Source organism: Bombina bombina, chromosome 2 (genome assembly GCF_027579735.1).
Source record: "Bombina bombina isolate aBomBom1 chromosome 2, aBomBom1.pri, whole genome shotgun sequence".
NCBI classification, from domain to species: Eukaryota; Metazoa; Chordata; class Amphibia; order Anura; family Bombinatoridae; genus Bombina; species Bombina bombina.
Genome location: NC_069500.1, coordinates 994,443,674 through 994,462,340, shown reverse-complemented (window position 1 = coordinate 994,462,340; position 18,667 = coordinate 994,443,674). Strand labels below are relative to the sequence as shown.

Below are 18,667 nucleotides of genomic sequence, written 5' to 3'. Positions count from 1 at the left end.
CGCTCTGCGCGCCTGGATGGCGAATCCGGAGTTTTTAGCCGTTAGTTTGGTTAAATGCACAACGGCATCCGAAACAAAAGCATTAGCTAGCTTAAGGGCTTTAAGCTTGTTCATAATCTCATCCAATGGTGCTGTGCGAATAGCCTCTTCCAGAGACTCAAACCAGAATGCCGCTGCAGCAGTGACGGGCGCAATGCATGCAAGGGGCTGTAATATAAAACCTTGTTGAACAAACATTTTCTTAAGGTAACCTTCTAATTTTTTATCCATTGGATCTGAGAAAGCACAACTATCCTCCACCGGGATAGTGGTACGCTTGGCTAAAGTAGAAACTGCTCCCTCCACCTTAGGGACCGCCTGCCATAAATCTCGTGTGGTGGCGTCTATTGGTAACATTTTTCTAAATATCGGAGGAGGGGAAAAGGGCACACCGGGTCTATCCCACTCCTTGCTAATAATCTCTGTAAGCCTTTTAGGTATAGGAAAAACGTCAGTACACACCAGTACCGCATAGTATTTATCCAGCCTACATAATTTCTCTGGGATTGCAACCGTGTCGCAATCGTTCAGAGCCGCTAACACCTCCCCTAGCAATACATGGAGGTTCTCAAGCTTAAATTTAAAATTTGAAATTTCTGAATCCGGTCTCCCCGGATCAGATCCGTCACCCACAGAAAGAAGCTCTCCGTCCTCATGTTCTGCAAATTGTGACGCAGTATCGGACATGGCTCTTGTGTCATCGGCGCGCTCTGTTCTAAACCCAGAGCTATTGCGCTTGCCTCTTAACTCAGGCAAATTAGATAATACTTCTTTCATAACGTTAGCCATATCATGCAAAGTGATTTGTAAGGGCCTTGATGTACTTGGCGCCACAATCTCACGCACCTCCTGAGCGGGAGGCGAAGGTACTGACACGTGAGGAGAGTTAGGCGGCATAACTTCCCCCTCGTTGTCTGGTGATAATTTCTTTACCGGTAAAGACTGACTTTTATTTAAAGTAACATCAATACAATTGGTACACATATTTCTATTGGGCTCCACATTGGCTTTTAAACATAATGAACAAGCAGATTCATCTGTATCAGACATGTTTAAACAGACTAGCAATGAAGGCTAGCAAGCTTGGAAAAAATCTTTCAATAAATTTACAAGCAATAGAAAAAAACGCTGCAGCGCTTTTAAAATCACAAAAAAACTGTCACAGTTGAAATAACAATGAACTAATTCAGTTATAGCCAACAATTTTAACAGTAAATGTATGAATTTAGCAGAGGATTGCACCCACTAGCAAACGGATGATTAACCCCTCAATACCCAAAAACGGATAATCAATTTAAGATTTAACGCTTTTATCACAGCCAAACACACTGTCACAGGTCTGCTGTGACTGATTACCTCCCTCAAAATGAATTTTGAAGACCCCTGCGCCCTCTGGAGACGTCCTGGATCAAGGAGGAAGAAGCAGGAAGACTGTGCAAGAATTTTAACTGCGCAACAAGGCGCTAAAAAAGGCCCCTCCCACTCATATTACAACAGTGGGAGACCTGTTACAACGGTTTCTATGCAGAAATATACGTTAGCCATATGGAAAAAAATCATGCCCAAAAAGATTTATCACCAAAGTACCTCACAAAACGAATAACATGCCAGTAAACGTTTTTAAAAACAACTTTCCAGTGTTATGCAAAGTTATCACTAAGCCTGCTACCAGTCGCTTCTACTGCAGTTAAGGCTCATACATTTATTTCAGTATTAACAGTATTTTCTCAGTCAAATTCTAGTCCCTAGAAAATAACTCAACTGCGCATACATTTATCAGCCTGATACCAGTCGCTACTACTGCATTAAAGGCTGTACTTACATCATATGGGTAACAGCAGTGTTTTCTTAGTCAATTCCATTCCTAGAAAATATTACTGCACATACCTCATTTGCGGGGGACCCCGCATGCTATTCCCTTTTCTGAAGTTACCCCACTCCTCAGAATGTGCGAGAACAGCCAGTGGATCTTAGTTACGTCTGCTAAGATCATTGAAAACGCAGGCAGATTCTTCTTCTAAATACTGCCTGAGAGAAAAACAGCACACTCCGGTGCCATTTAAAAATAACAAACTTTTGATTGAAGAAATAAATTAAGTATAAAACACCACTCCTCTCGCGGACCTCCTTCTATGTTGAGACTTGCAAGAGAATGACTGGATATGACATGTGAGGGGAGGAGCTATATAGCAGCTCTGCTTGGGTGATCCTCTTGCAACTTCCTGTTGGGGAGGAGAATATATCCCATAAGTAATGGATGACCCGTGGACTGAACACACTTAACAAGAGAAAGCTGTACCCTGAGTTGGTACCATCCCATAGGGCGGGCTATGAAGCACCATCCGTCCCCAATTGAGCACTTCTCATGTATTTTAGTCCCCTATAATTACTGCAGTATAATAAATATTCAGAATCCAAAATAACCTAAGGACATTAAATAACCAAAGAATTGGGTTTAAATATGAGCATAAGGATGTTGATTTATGCTATTAGTACAGGGAGTGCAGAATTATTAGGCAAATGAGTATTTTGACCACATCATCCTCTTTATGCATGTTGTCTTACTACCAATTAAGCATATTAGGTGATGTGCATCTCTGTAATGAGAAGGGGTGTGGTCTAATTACATCAACACCCTATATCAGGTGTGCATAATTATTAGGCAACTTCCTTTCCTTTGGCAAAATGGGTCAAAAGAAGGACTTGACAGGCTCAGAAAAGTCAAAAATAGTGAGATATCTTGCAGAGGGATGCAGCACTCTTAAAATTGCAAAGCTTCTGAAGCGTGATCATCGAACAATCAAGCGTTTCATTCAAAATAGTCAACAGGGTCGCAAGAAGCGTGTGGAAAAACCAAGGCGCAAAATAACTGCCCATGAACTGAGAAAAGTCAAGCGTGCAGCTGCCAAGATGCCACTTGCCACCAGTTTGGCCATATTTCAGAGCTGCAACATCACTGGAGTGCCCAAAAGCACAAGGTGTGCAATACTCAGAGACATGGCCAAGGTAAGAAAGGCTGAAAGACGACCACCACTGAACAAGACACACAAGCTGAAACGTCAAGACTGGGCCAAGAAATATCTCAAGACTGATTTTTCTAAGGTTTTATGGACTGATGAAATGAGAGTGAGTCTTGATGGGCCAGATGGATGGGCCCGTGGCTGGATTGGTAAAGGGCAGAGAGCTCCAGTCCGACTCAGACGCCAGCAAGGTGGAGGTGGAGTACTGGTTTGGGCTGGTATCATCAAAGATGAGCTTGTGGGGCCTTTTCGGGTTGAGGATGGAGTCAAGCTCAACTCCCAGTCCTACTGCCAGTTTCTGGAAGACACCTTCTTCAAGCAGTGGTACAGGAAGAAGTCTGCATCCTTCAAGAAAAACATGATTTTCATGCAGGACAATGCTCCATCACACGCGTCCAAGTACTCCACAGCGTGGCTGGCAAGAAAGGGTATAAAAGAAGAAAATCTAATGATATGGCCTCCTTGTTCACCTGATCTGAACCCCATTGAGAACCTGTGGTCCATCATCAAATGTGAGATTTACAAGGAGGGAAAACAGTACACCTCTCTGAACAGTGTCTGGGAGGCTGTGGTTGCTGCTGCACGCAATGTTGATGGTGAACAGATCAAAACACTGACAGAATCCATGGATGGCAGGCTTTTGAGTGTCCTTGCAAAGAAAGGTGGCTATATTGGTCACTGATTTGTTTTTGTTTTGTTTTTGAATGTCAGAAATGTATATTTGTGAATGTTGAGATGTTATATTGGTTTCACTGGTAAAAATAAATAATTGAAATGGGTATATATTTGTTTTTTGTTAAGTTGCCTAATAATTATGCACAGTAATAGTCACCTGCACACACAGATATCCCCCTAAAATAGCTATAACTAAAAACAAACTAAAAACTACTTCCAAAACTATTCAGTTTTGATATTAATGAGTTTTTTGGGTTCATTGAGAACATGGTTGTTGTTCAATAATACAATTAATCCTCAAAAATACAACTTGCCTAATAATTCTGCACTCCCTGTATAAACATGGTTATTGTTTATAGAATATGATAAAATGTACCAATTTCGAGTATTTTCTGTGACTCAAAATGATAAGAAAAGGATTTCAGGGCAAGTAAAAAAAATCCTGTTTTCTCTCATGTTATTCCTAAAAGTACATGAAGCAAGAGAGGAATCAGTACCAAAGCAGCGTGACTTATCATAATAGAGGGTGTAAACAGTTTGGTGGCAAGCAGAACCAGAATTTAGCCCTGGAAAGACAGGGCCTTAAAGAGACAATTTTGTGCAAAATGACATGCTCTAATTTGTTAAAGAATGTAATTGTTGTACTACTGACCCTGGAACTTGGCTTATAAACACTTGTATACATTCAATCTGAGGTAAGCAAATATAATAAAAACAAAATTGGCGATCTATATCACTGTGTGTCCTTTAGTGAGTCTGAGACTTTATATAAATGTGCACCTACACTGACTGAGAGCATTTGTCCCTTTTATTTAATTACTAGTCTTAAAGCCCGTGTACACAGGCCATTTTTTTGCAGTACAGCGGTTCCACCCCTTGCTCTCTCTCTCTCCCCCCTCTCTTTTGCTCTCTCTCTCCCCCTCTTCTGCTCTCTATCTCCCCCTCTCTATTTTGCACGCTCTTTCTCCCCCCCCTCTCTTTTTCTCTCCCCCCCCCCCTCTCTTTTGCGCTATCCCCCTCTCTTTTGCTCTCGCTCTCTCTCCCTCTCTCTTTTGCTCTCTCCCCCCTTTCTTTTGCTCTCTCTCTCCCTGTCTCTTGCTGTCTCTCTCCCCCCCCTTTCTTTTGCTCTCTCTCTCCCCCTCTCTTTTGCTGTCTCTCTCCCCCTCTCTTTTGCGCTCTCTCTCTCCCCTCTCTTTTCCGCTCTCTCCCCCTCTTTGCTCTCTATCCCCCTCTTTTGCTCTCTCTCTCTCCCCCTTTCTTTTGCTCTCCCCCCTCTTTTGCGGTCTCTCTCCCTGTCTTTTGCTCTCTCTATCCCCCCTCTTTTGCTCTCTCCCCCTTTCCCCGCTCTTTTGCTCTCTTTCCCCCTATCTTTTGCTGTCTCTCTCCCCCCTCTCTTATCCTCTCTTTTGCTCTCTCTCCCCCCTCTCTTATGCTCTCACCCTCTCTTTTTCTCTCCCTCTGTATTTCCCCTCTTTCCCCCCTCTTTCACTCTCTCCTCCCTCCCCACCCCCTCTTTTGCGCTGTCTTTCTCTCCCCTCTTTTGCTCTCTCTCTCCCCTTTCTCAACCCTCTCTTTTGCTCTCTCTCCTCTTGTGCTCTCTCCCCTTTATTTTGCTCTCCCTCCCCCCTATCTCTTTGCTATCTCTCTCCCTCTCTTTTGCTCCCTCTATTCCCCCCTCTTTTTTTGAGCTCTCTCTCTTTCCGACATCCGCCCGGCCCCGCCCACACAATGTCCCGCCTCGCCCCACCCACGCAACGCCCGGCCCACGCAACGCCTGCCCCAGCCCCGCCCACGTCCGCCCCCATCACACACAGTCGTCCCAGAAGCTAGCCAGGTCAGTCTTCTTGAAGGCCAAGTGTGTTTGTCCTCGTGCAGTTTCTACTGCGCATAATAGCTTCGGACAAACACACTTGGCCTTTTATATAATAGGATATTGTATGTCATCTTCCATTACAAATGTAACGTGCCCCTGTATTCATTTCTTAGTGTAGAAAATAGTAAAGTACGGCAATAATGAAATTGTATTACACAAAGAATGTAAAGGTTTCTTTTTACACTGCTGTATAACATATAACAGATAATAATCTTATACATAACTGTATAAGCTTTATTAGTATAGAAAGGTTTGTGTAAAAGCATTTTGAATAACATTTTATAAAATTGAAAACATACCGATCCAGAATCCATAAGGAAAGCGCCATCTCTTGTCAGCTTTTCGGCAGAAAGGGACTGAAGAGGTGGCTGAGGCACAACAGTGTCATAAACAAGAATAGCACCCTATGAAATAAAGGGACAAGAACTGAAATGTATAGTCTTAACAGTTTGCGATTTTTAGCCACTAGTTTTCGCTCTGTACATTGTTTCCCAATCTAATTCAGCAACATAATCATAGCCACATATAACTCCTAAAAACTCCTAATCATTTCCCAGCACAACCACATATTTCCTCCTCAGGTACCCTAAAACTGATACCACAATTATTTAAAAGGACATTAAACTGCTGGGTACAAGTACAGTACCATGGTTACTACTCACCATGCTATGGTTTTCCCTCCTGTAACTGCAACTCTCTTTAAAGCCGTTCTATTTTAACCCTTTACAGAAGCCAGTTGATAAAGATCTACATTTTATACTGGGTGCCGCCATCTTGCAGTGAATTGTTGCATCCAGTGACAGAATGACAGAAACAGAGCACTTTCACAGATCTGTGATGTTACTGGCTTTTTGAGAGTTGTACCTTTTCACTTCAGTTTAGCTCACATAATAAAGAGCATAAGAGTTACATTTTTGCAGTTTTTGCACAGTTTAAAAGTTACATAACAAACATAAGCTTCAAGATGGCGGCTCCCAGTGTGAAGATGCAGAGCTTCACTAACCAATACTTGTAAAGAGAAGACAGCTGCAGGCACAGGATAAATAACAATAGCATAGTGAGTAGTTTAATGTCCCTTTAACTAGAGTCTTCTTGTGCCCTGTACATTATTTTTTATAGGAAGAAACATTTGGTGGAGTCCCTAACCCCACAATATACTGAACCTGGTTTCCAATGAACTCAGTCTATGACTCAACATTCAATATCATATATGTACTTATTTTTTTATTACTGTTTTTGTTGTTTTCAGCACCAGTGGTCTAAGATTTGCCTTTCTTGGAATATTACAACAAATATGCAGCAAAAAAAAAAAAAAAAACAACATTATGCTTACCTGATAATTTAAATTTCCATTGTTACGAGGAGAGTCCACAGCTTCATTCATTACTTGTGGGAAATACAGACCCTGGCCACCAGGAGGAGGCAAAGACACCCCAGCTAAAGGCTTAAATACCTCCCCCCCACTCCCCTCACCCCCCAGTAATTCTACTGAGGGAACAAGGAACAGTAGGAGAAATATCAGGGTATGAAAGGTGTCAGAAGAACAAACAACTAAATTTATGTCCACCAACAGAGAACTGGGCGGGAGCCGTGGACTCTCCTCGTAATGATGGAAATTAAATTATCAGGTAAGCATAATTTATGTTTTCCATCTAATACGAGGAGAGTCCACGGCTTCATTCATTACTTGTGGGAAACACATGCCCAAGCTCTAGAGGACACAATTAAAAAAACGGGTAAAAAGGAGGAGGACCCTATTCTAAAGGGGCACCACAGCCTGCAAAACCTCTCTCCCAAAAGCTGCTTCAGCCGAAGCAAAAATGTCAAATCCGAAGCAAAAACGTCAAATTTGTAAAAGTATGTAAGGAGGACCAGGTAGACGCCTTACAAATCTGCTCCATACAGGCCTCATACTTAAAGGCCCAAGAAGAAGCCACAGCCCTAGTTGAGTGAGCAATAATCTTCTGAGGAGGCTTATGTCCCGCTGTCTCATAGGTCAAATGAATCATGCTCCTCAGCCAAAAATATAGGGAAGCAGAAGAAGCCTTCAGCCCCTTGCGCTTCCCCGAATAGACAAACAATGTTGAAGAATGTTTATAATCCTTTGTAGCCTGAAGATAGAATTTCAAGGCTCAAACCACATCCAAGTTATGAAGTAACCGCTCCTTCGAAGAAGACAGATTAGGACACAAGGATGGAACCACAATTTCCTGATTAATGTTGCGAACAGACACAACCTTAGGAAGAAACCCCAATCCAGTGCAAAGAACCGTCTTATCTGCATGGAAAACCAGATAAGGAGGCTCACATTGCAAGGCCGCTAATTCAGACACTCTGCGTGCTGAAGCAATGGCCAGAAGAAAAAGAACCGTCCAAGACAGAGTCTTGATGTCAAGAGAATGAATAGGCTTGAACGGAGGCCCCTGCAAAACCTTCAGAACCAAATTCAAACTCCAAGGAGGAGCAGAATGTCTAAACACAGGCCTGATTTTGGACAGAGCCTGAACAAAAGAATGAATATCAGGGAGCTCAGCGAGCTTCTTGTGTAACAGTACAGATAGAGCCGAAATCTGTCCCCTCAAGGAACTGGCGGCAAGTCCCTTCTCCAGACCATTCTGGATTCGAGACACTTCCCTCATGGCTAGGGAGCTTCTCGTACCCCCTGGTGGTTGATTTAAGCCACAGAGGTAACGCTGTCCGACTGGAATCTGATAGACTTGTACGAACCCAGGTGGGGCCAAGCCTTCAGAGCGTTGATTATCGCCCGTAGTTCTAGGATGTTGATCGGGAGAAGAGACTCCTTCCGAGTCCACCTGCCCTGTGCCTTCCTGGCACCACAAACCACTCCCCAACCTGAGAGACTCGCGTCCGTAGTCACAATCTCCTATGCTGGTCTGAGGAAGGATGTCCCCTGGGACAGCTGTTCTGGACAGAGCCACCAAGAGAGAGACTCCCTCGACCAGTTGTCCAGAGAGATCAGTTTGGACAGGTTGGAATGATCGCCGTTCCACTGCCTCAGCATGCACAGCTGAAGAGGCCGGAGATGGAATCTGGCTAACGGAATGACATTTATAGTGGATACCATGAGTCCAATCACCTCCATGCACCTGGCCACTGACGGCCTTGAGGAGGATCGAAGGGCAAGACAGCTGGAGACAATCTTGCAATGTCTCTTCTCTGTTAGGAATATATTCATGGCAACGGAATCTATTATCGTACCCAGGAACTCCACTCTTGTACTGGGAACCAGAAAACTCTTCCCTGAGTTCACCTTCCAACCATGAGATTGCAGAAGGAGGAGAAGAACTCTTGAATGATCCTCTGCCAACTGGCATTACCGAGCCTGAACCAGAATGTCATCCACATAAGGAGCCAATTTCTTAAATGAAGAAGGGGAGAAAGAAGATCCAAGTCTCTCCCATTCTTTCTTAATAATATTCACCATCTTTACAGGAGCCGAGAAAGTCTGGGGCACAACCCTGTTCTCATAAAATATATCCAGTTTAGGAATAGAAGGTTCCTCCTGTAACTTCGGTTCCGGAACCTCTAGAGTCGCTAACACCTCTTAACAAAAAGCGTAAGTTCTCCATTCTAAACCTAAAGTCTGGTTCCCCCACAGCCGGAGGTTTAGCGGCTGCAGATTCCGACCCAGAGAGAGGCCTCCTCAGTATCAGCGGATAATCTAGGCTCAAATACATCCAATGGATCAGATGACCCCTGGGAAGGATAGCAATATTTAACCTTCCGCCTGTGCTTGGCCAGGCAAGGTAAAGCACTAATGACCGCTGATACAGCCGTTTGCAACTGCTTAGCAAAATCGAGCGGCAACGTGGCCCCTCCCACAGGAAGATTAGAAGTGCACTTCATCAAAGATGAATGTAGGTTACACACCTCACGTGACGGAGACCCTTCAGAGGTGGACGGCTTAGTGGTACTAAACATTTTATTTCTTTTAGATATCACTATTTTATTGAGGCATGTGGAACATAGTTGAGCAGGCGGGTATACCGAAACCTTCTCACAATAAACACCGGCATTAGATTTAGGTAAAGAGGGAGTACCCTCTAACATATCAGAGTCCTCTATAGCTTGTGCTTTAAAGGGACAGTCTAGTATAAATTAAACTTTCATTATTCAGATAGGACTTTTAATTTTAATCAACTTTCCAATTTACTTTTATCATCAAATTTGCTTTTTTCTCTTGGTATTCTTAGTTTAAACTAAACATAGGTAGGCTCATATGCTAATTTCTATGCCTTTGAGGGCTTCCTCTTATCACATGCTTTTTAAATCTCTTTTCAACACAAAGAGACAGAAAGTACACGTGGGCCAAATAGATAACACTGTGTTTAGGCACAGGGGGTTATTTAAGATTTAGCACAAAACATTGCTAAATTTAAGGCAATAGATAATAAACAGTCACAGTCATGTGATCAGGGGGCTGGAAGAAGGTTCTTAGATACAAGGTAATCACAGAGGTAAAAAGTATATTACTAAAACAGTGTTGGTTATGCAAAACTGGGGAATGGGTAATAAAGGGATTATCTATCTTTTAAAACAATAACAATTCTATGGTAGACTGTCCCTTTAATAAGGACTACACAAAGGATTAAAAGGCACCTTTATACTTCCAATGGCCGGGGCACTCACCACCTCCTATGACCCAGGCTCACAGAGAAACTCGTTATCTCCTGCAGCGACTGCCAGGAAAGGAAGAGAAAGAGGCCACACCCGGTCACATGGAGAATCGTGCAGGACCACCCCGCAGCCAGGAAAAAAGCGTGCCAACTAAACTGGCTGCGCAGTATCAAAAGAAACCTGACTGTTCCACATTGCCAGAGCCACATCTCAACACATGTTGCAGCATAAAACACAATAAAAACAATCATGTATACATCCCCCCCTCAATAATCCCCTTCCGGAGATATTAACCCTTGATTCTATACAGATAAAGGAGCCACACTGTGACCCTGTCTTCTTGCGTTATCATTACAGATATAAAAAAATGAAACAATCTTACCAGAATCAACGCCGTGGAACAGGAACACGGCCTCTTAAGTTTGACAGTGAGTAGCATCGCTCCTGACATGGACTTGAGTGAAGAAAAGCAGGCAGTGAAACTCATCAACACTGATTGCTTAAGGAGCTGTTAATACAAGTCTGAATTCGCAGAAAGACTCTCCCTGCATCTCCAGACACTAACATTTGTCAATGCTCTTACTGAGAGGCTGACAAGACTACTTAAAACTCCAGTCCCATCCCGAAGAGTACTAAGAGTACTCCGAAATCTTCCGACATTTCTCTGCCATCCTCCTGTGATGAAAGGCAAAGAATGACTGAGGGGAGTGGGGGAGGTATTTAAGCCTTTGGCTGGGGTGTCTTTGCCTCCTTCTGGTGGCCAGGTTCTGTATTTCCCTCAAGTAATGTATGAAGCTGTGGACTCTCCTTATATTAGATGGAAATAAAATTCTGTTTAAATTGGTTGTAAAGTTTGGCAATGTAATGCACAGTATATAAAATTATTCTTGAAAACAAGGGCACTTCCATTCATTCAAATTTTGAAAGATGCTCCATTTGTAAAATAAATTACCATTTAGTGATGGTAAACATTGCGCCGTTCTTCTGCCCGCATGTCATACTTTATTTTGATAATCAATGACAAATCCGGCTTAATCCAATTGTTGGGTGCCCCACAAGCTGGACACCAAAGGGGGCACGTAACGATTGGATGAAGCCGGATTTGCCATCCATCAGCAAAATAAAGTATGAGATGCGGGCGGAGGAACGGTGCAATGTTTACCATCACTAATTGGTAATTATTTTACAAATAAAGCGTCTTTAAAAATTTTAATGAATGAAAGTGCCCCTGTTTTTAAGAATAATTTAATATACTTTGCATTACATTGCCACACTTTACAAATCACTTTAAGGTACTTAAAGGGACACTGAACCCAAAAAAATAGTTTTGTAATTCAGATAGAGTGTACAATTTTAAGCAAATTTCTAATTTACTCCTATTATCAATTTTTCTTTGTTCTCTTGCTATCTTTATTTGAAAAAGAAGGCATCTATGCTTTTTTCGGTTCAGTACTCTGGAAAGCAATTTTTTATTGGTGGATGAATTTACCCACCAATCAGCAAGGACAACCCAGGTTGTTCACCAAAAATGGGCCAGCATCTAAACCTACATTCTTGCATTTTAAATAAAGATACCAAGAGAATGAAGAAAATTTGATAATAGGAGTAAATTAGAAAGTTGCTTAAAATGTCATGCTCAATCTGAATCATGAAAGAATTTTTTTGGGTACAGTGTCCCTTTAACCTAAGATACCATTAAACCAGGAAGAAGCCTCACACAAAAAACATAATTTATGCTTACCTGATAAATTTATTTCTCTTGTGATGTATCGAGTCTATGGATTCATCCTTACTTGTGGGATATTCTCCTTCCCTACAGGAAGTGGCAAAGAGAGCACCCACAGCAGAGCTGTCTATATAGCTCCTCCCTTAGCTCCACCCCCGAGTCATTTGACTGAAGGCTAGGAAGAAAAAGGAGAAACTATAGGGTGCAGTGGTGACTGAAAGTTTTAAAATAAAAATATATATGCCTGTCTTAAAAAACAGGGCGGGCCGTGGACTCGATACATCACAAGAGAAATAAATTTATCAGGTAAGCATAAATTATGTTTTCTCTTGTAAGATGTATTGAGTCCACGGATTCATCCTTACTTGTGGGATACCAATACCAAAGCTTTAGGACACGGATGAAGGGAGGGACAAGACAGGGACCTTAAACGGAAGGCACCACTGCTTGTAGAACCTTTCTCCCAAAAAAAGCCTCCGAAGAAACAAAAGTATCAAATTTGTAAAATTTGGAAAAAGTATGAAGCGAAGACCAAGTCGCCGCCTTACAAATCTGTTCAACAGAAGCCTTATTTTTAAAAGCCCATGTGGAAGCCATAGCTCTAGTAGAATGAGCAGTAATTCTTTCAGGAGGCTGCTGTCCAGCAGTCTCATAGGCCAAACGGATGATGCTTTTCAGCCAAAAGGAAAGAGAGGTAGACGTAGCCCTTTGACCTCTCCGTTTACCAGAATAAACAACAAACAATGAAGATGTTTGACGGAAATCTTTAGTTGCTTGTAAGTAGAACTTTAAAGCACGAACCACATCAAGATTGTGTAACAGACGTTCCTTCTTAGATGAAGGATTAGGACACAGAGAAAGAACCACAATCTCTTGATTGATATTCTTATTAGAAACAACCTTAGGAAGAAACCGAGGTTTGGTACGCAAAACCACCTTATCTGCATGGAAAACAAGGTAAGGGGAATCACATTGTAAAGCAGAAAGCTCAGAAACTCTTCAAGCCGAAGAAGTAGCTACTAAAAACAAAACTTTCCAAGATAGAAGCTTAATATCTATGGAATGCATAGGTTCAAACGGAACCCCTTGAAGAACTTTAAGAACTAAGTTTAGGCTCCATGGCGGAGCAACAGGTTTAAATACAGGCTTGATTCTGACCAAAGCCTGACTAAATGCTTGAACGTCTGGGACATCTGCCAGACGTTTGTGTAGTAGAATAGACAAAGCAGATATTTGTCCTTTTAGGGAACTAGCTGATAATCCCTTCTCCAAACCTTTTTGGAGAAAAGACAATATTCTAGGAATCCTAATCTTACTCCACGAGTAACCTTTAGATTCACACCAATAAAGATATTTGCGCCAAATCTTATGATAGATCTTCCTGGTGACAGGCTTTCTAGCCTGAATAAGGGTAACAATGACTGACTCAGAGAAACCACGCTTTGATAGAATCAGGCGTTCAATCTCCAAGCAGTCAGATGCAGAGAAATTAGATTTGGATGCGTGAACGGACCTTGGATTAGAAGGTCCCGCCTCATTGGCAGAGTCCACGGTGGAACCGAGGACATGTCCACTAGGTCTGCATACCAAGTCCTGCGTGGCCACGCAGGTGCTATCAGAATCACCGAGGAGAGGAAACGGTGGAAATACATAGGCCAGATTGAAGGACCAAGGCACTGCTAGAGCATCTATCAGTACCGCCTTGGGATCCTGGGACCTGGACCCGTAACAAGGAAGTTTGGCATTCTGACGAGACGCCATCAGATCCAATTCTGGTGTGCCCCATAGCTGAATCAGCTGGGCAAATACCTCCGGATGGAGTTCCCACTCCCCCGGATGAAAAGTCTGACGACTTAGGAAATCCACCTCCCAGTTCTCGACTCCTGGGATGCGGATTGCTGAGAGATGGCAAGAGTGATCCTCTGCCCATCGGATTATTTTGGTTACCTCCATCATCGCTAGAGAACTTCTTGTTCCTCTTTGATGATTGATATAAGCTACAGTCGTGATGTTGTCCAACTGAAACCTGACGAATTTGGCCACAGCAAGCTGAGGCCACGCCTGAAGCGCATTGAATATCGCTCTCAGTTCTAGAATGTTTATTGGAAGAAGAAAAGATAGAATCCTATCAGCCAATCGGAATTCGAGGGACGCCATCTTGGATGACGTCCCTTAAAGGAACCATCATTCGTCGGGAAGTCGTCGGCCAGGATGGATGTTCCGCGTCGGCGGGATGAAGATGGATCCGGAAGAAAGAAGATTGAAGATGCCGCTTGATAGAAGACTTCAGCCGGATCATGGACCTCTTCAGCTCCCGCTTGGATCAAGACTTCAGCTGGATCATGGACATCTTCAGCCCCCGCTTGGATCAAGACTTCAGCCGGATCATGGACATCTTCAGCCCCCGCTTGGGCCAAGACTTCAGCCGGATCATGGACATCTTCAGCCCCCGCTTGGGCTTGGATGAAGACTTCGGAGCCTGGACGGATCGGTGATACCCGGCGTGGTGAAGATAAGGTAGGGAGATCTTCAGGGGCTTAGTGTTAGGTTTATTTAAGGGGGGTTTGGGTTAGATTAGGGGTATGTGGGTGGTGGGTTGTAATGTTGGGGGGGGGTATTGTATGGTTTTTTTTTACAGGCAAAAGAGCTGTTTTCTTTGGGGCATGCCCTGCAAAAGGCCCTTTTAAGGGCTGGTAAGGTAAAAGAGCTTTTCTATTTTAATTTTAGAATAGGGTAGGGCATTTTTTTATTTTGGGGGGCTTTGTTATTTTATTAGGGGGCTTAGAGTAGGTGTAATTAGCTTAAAATTGTTGTAATATTTTTCTAATGTTTGTAAATTATTTTTTTATTTTTGTAACAGTTCTTTTTTTTATTTTTTGTACTTTAGTTAGTTTATTTAATTGTAGGTACTTTATTTAATTTATTTATTGATAGTGTAGTGTTAGGTTTAATTGTAACTTAGGTTAGGATTTATTTTACAGGTAATTTTGTAATTATTTTAACTAGGTAGCTATTAAATAGTTATTAACTATTTAATAGCTATTGTACCTAGTTAAAATAAATACAAAGTTGCCTGTAAAATAAATATAAATCCTAAAATAGCTACAATATAATTATTCGTTATATTGTAGCTATATTAGGGTTTATTTTACAGGTATTTAGCTTTAAATAGGAATAATTTATTTAATAAGAATTATTTTATTTCGTTAGATTAAAATTATATTTAATTTAGGGGGGTGTTAGGGTTAGACTTAGCTTTAGGGGTTAATAAATTTAATAGAGTAGCGGCGAGGTCCGGTCGGCAGATTAGGGGTTAATACTTGAAGTTAGGTGTCGGTGATGTTAGGGAGGGCAGATTAGGGGTTAATACTATTTATTATAGGGTTATTGAGGCAGATTAGGGGTTAATAACTATTATAGAAGCGGTGAGGTCCGGTCGGCAGATTAGGGGTTAATAAGTGTAGGTAGGTGGCGGCGACATTGGGGGCGGCAGATTAGGGGTTAATAAATATAATATAGGGGTCAGCGGTGTTAGGGGCAGCAGATTAGGGGTACATAGGGATAACGTAGGTTGCGGCGGTGTACGGAGCGGCAGATTAGGGGTTAATAATAATATGCAGGGGTCAGTGATAGCGGGGGCAGCAGATTAGGGGTTAATAAGTGTACGGTTAGGGGTGTTTAGACTCGGGGTACATGTTAGGGTGTTAGGTGCAGACTTAGGAAGTGTTTCCCCATAGGAAACAATGGGGCTGCGTTAGGAGCTGAATGCTGCTTTTTTGCAGGTGTTAGGTTTTTTTTCAGCTCAAACTGCCCTGTTGTTTCCTATGAGGGAATCGTGCACGAGCACGTTTTTGAAGCTGGCCGTGTCCGTAAGCATCGCTGGTATTTAGAGTTGCAGTGTTGGTAAATTATGCTCTACGCTCCCTTTTTGGAGCCTAACGCAGCCATTCTGTGAACTCTAAATACCAGCGGTATTTAAAAGGTGCGGGGAAAAAAAGCACGCGTAGCTAACGCACCCCTTTGGCCGCAGAACTCTAAATCTAGCCGTATCATTTTTGTCACCACACTCGCTCTGTCCTTCCTAGTACTTAGAGTAGGCAAAAAGAATGACTGGGGGGTGGAGCTAAGGGAGGAGCTATATAGACAGCTATGCTGTGGGTGCTCTCTTTGCCACTTCCTGTAGGGAAGGAGAATATCCCACAAGTAAGGATGAATCCGTGGACTCGATACATCTTACAAGAGAAAGAAAGATATTAAATGTGATTGTTATGAACATGGTATATGATGTGTGTGTACCTCATCAGTAATCCTGTCTACTCTGTAGAGGTTAGGGTGAATCATTTTCATTAAGTTAACAAGAGGCTGCGATTTCATCTGGCACATAGCAAATACTCGATCATCCAGGCGCGTACTGGTGCCAGTCCTGAAGGCTTTCTAGATAGAAAATAAATAAATCACATACTTTTTTTGTTTGCTAATGTTATATTTGTGACACAAAGCATTATACTTTATTAACACAAACTATCTATCTAAGCAACAGAAATCCTGTAATACTTGAATAAAAACACAGATTTCATATCTAAATACAGTTAAAAAAAAAAAAGAAGTAAAATTAATGCCTGTATTAAAGTGATAGTAAACAATATATAAAATGCCAATATCAATTGCTTTAATTTTAGTTTAGATACCACAACTGTTTTTTTTTTTTTTTATTAAAAAGATTACATTTTTTTTAGTAATTTTTTTTTAAAAAAAAACACAGACTGCACCTTTGGGTTTCAATCTTCCCTCCTTTCCTTTATGCTTTGAGTCCTGTGTCCGAGTGACATATAGAGCAGTCCATCCCCCTCTATATACGCCGTTGCATGCTCCTGAGTACGCAATTTTGCATGCATTTTTTGTTTTAGTGCAGACATCCAAGTAAACAGCGGATCACAAGATCCACACTTTACTTGTAGAAGGTGCAGGTATCAAAATTGAGCTCCCATCAATTCAATCAGTGCGCAATAACTGACTGAAAATAACCGATTGTCGTTTCTACACATTCCCTGCTAGATTGGCACTATTCCAAGGAAAACAGTGAATTAAGACAGAATCTCTGATTCACTGTTTACCCTAACATCATTGGGACTCCCCCTTCTAGCTACTACGCATGCGATACAATAGAGTGAAAGTGCACAAATAGAGTAGAGAGAAACATGAGCCAAATGTATTGCACAACAAAATGCATGCGCACTATAAGCTGCCCGGATGCTCATTGGATAAAGGAGGTACTATGCAATAAAAAATAAATACATAAAAAAAATAGATACCAGATAAAGGACGTCTGGTATATTTGACTGACAGCGACGTTAGTGACCACAATGGGCCAGAAGGAAGTCCACTAGACAAGAGCAATTTCTGTATGTTGTGAATTGCTAATAACTCCCAACACAACTGGATGTGGTTATAAAGCACAAAAACATACTTGTTTCAGGAGAGCCAGGATGTATAGGGGAAATAGCTTCAATGAGTTTGGTGCTATTAAGGTTGATTGCTGTAAATTTGAAAGTGTTGAGCTGTAGGATGAGAACGAGTCGATCACTGCATTCACTAAAGCATCTCTTGCATCTGAAAGGCTGGATGAGATGGACCGATCCACAGCTGTTTAAAAAAACAAAACAAAAAACACATGACAAATCAGGAAATTGGTAAGAAAGATTAAATAGTAATTAGACTGCTATATTATATTCTTTAACCCCTTAGTGACCGACGACGTGCAGGGTACGTCCTCAAAAAAAGACAGTTAACGCCTGAGGACGTACCCTGCATGTCGTCGGCTAAACTGAGTGCTAGAAGAGATCGAGATCGCTTCCAGACACTCTTACAGTATTGCAGGGATGTCGAGGCATCCTGCAGTACTGTTCCAGAGTGCCGGTTTTGCTCCACGTGGAGCCCGGTAGTGCAGCGGAGCATCGGAAGCGATCGTACACGATTCCGATGCTCTGCTTGTATGCTAAGTGCCTCGGTGGGTCGAGGCACTTAGTTATAAAATAAAATGTAAAATAAAAAAAGGTTAAATCAAAATAAAACCCCATATACAGCCCCCCCTCCCCCACGAGGCTTCCAAGATGGCGATGCCCAGTGCATCATGGGGCCTCTGGGGTGTCCCTAGCCTGCCTCATCACAGGGGCAAGCTAGGGTCACCCAATCTGAGCCTCCTACACCAAAAAAAAAAAATCATAATAAAATATCCCATTTGTCTGATTAAGTAAATATTTGTAAATATTGACTCGGATCAGTGTGGATCTCCCTCCCTCTCCTCCCTTGCGATTTTGTTGGAGAGAGAGAGACCTGTGTTTAGCAGAGAGAGATTTATTTATTTGTTAAAAATCCAAAGGCTCTTTTCAGAGCCATTAACCCCTAGCGTGCCAGTGATCACTATAAATCACTGGCAGTAGCATAGCTGCTAAAAAAAAAAAAAAAATTCTGGGCATTGACTATGCTGATGGGCATCATAAAGAAAGTAGCCCCATTTGCTCTACCCCCATTTTCTCCCAGAATATGTTGAGGCAGAGGTATGCAGAAAACAACCTGAAGTAGTTTTTTGCAATAACTTACAACAGTCTCTCCTAAATCATAGTAAAAAAGCAATGTGTGTGTAAAAATGTAAATTGAAAAATTACCACTATACACTTTCTCCAATTTTTTGGGCTA

At 42.1% G+C, this 18,667-nt stretch overlaps 1 protein-coding gene across 1 annotated transcript in view; it reads right to left on the bottom strand.

The window, feature by feature from the left end:
* SEC24B (SEC24 homolog B, COPII coat complex component) overlaps positions 1–18,667 on the bottom strand; it is a 521,322-nt gene that overhangs the window by 33,481 nt on the left and 469,174 nt on the right. Inside the window, exons 19-21 of the mRNA XM_053700185.1 lie at positions 17,439–17,614; positions 16,268–16,405; positions 5,907–6,011 (exon numbers count right to left, since the gene is read on the bottom strand). Coding sequence (XP_053556160.1) covers positions 5,907–6,011; positions 16,268–16,405; positions 17,439–17,614 — 419 coding nt within the window. The remainder of the gene's footprint in view (positions 1–5,906; positions 6,012–16,267; positions 16,406–17,438; positions 17,615–18,667) is intronic.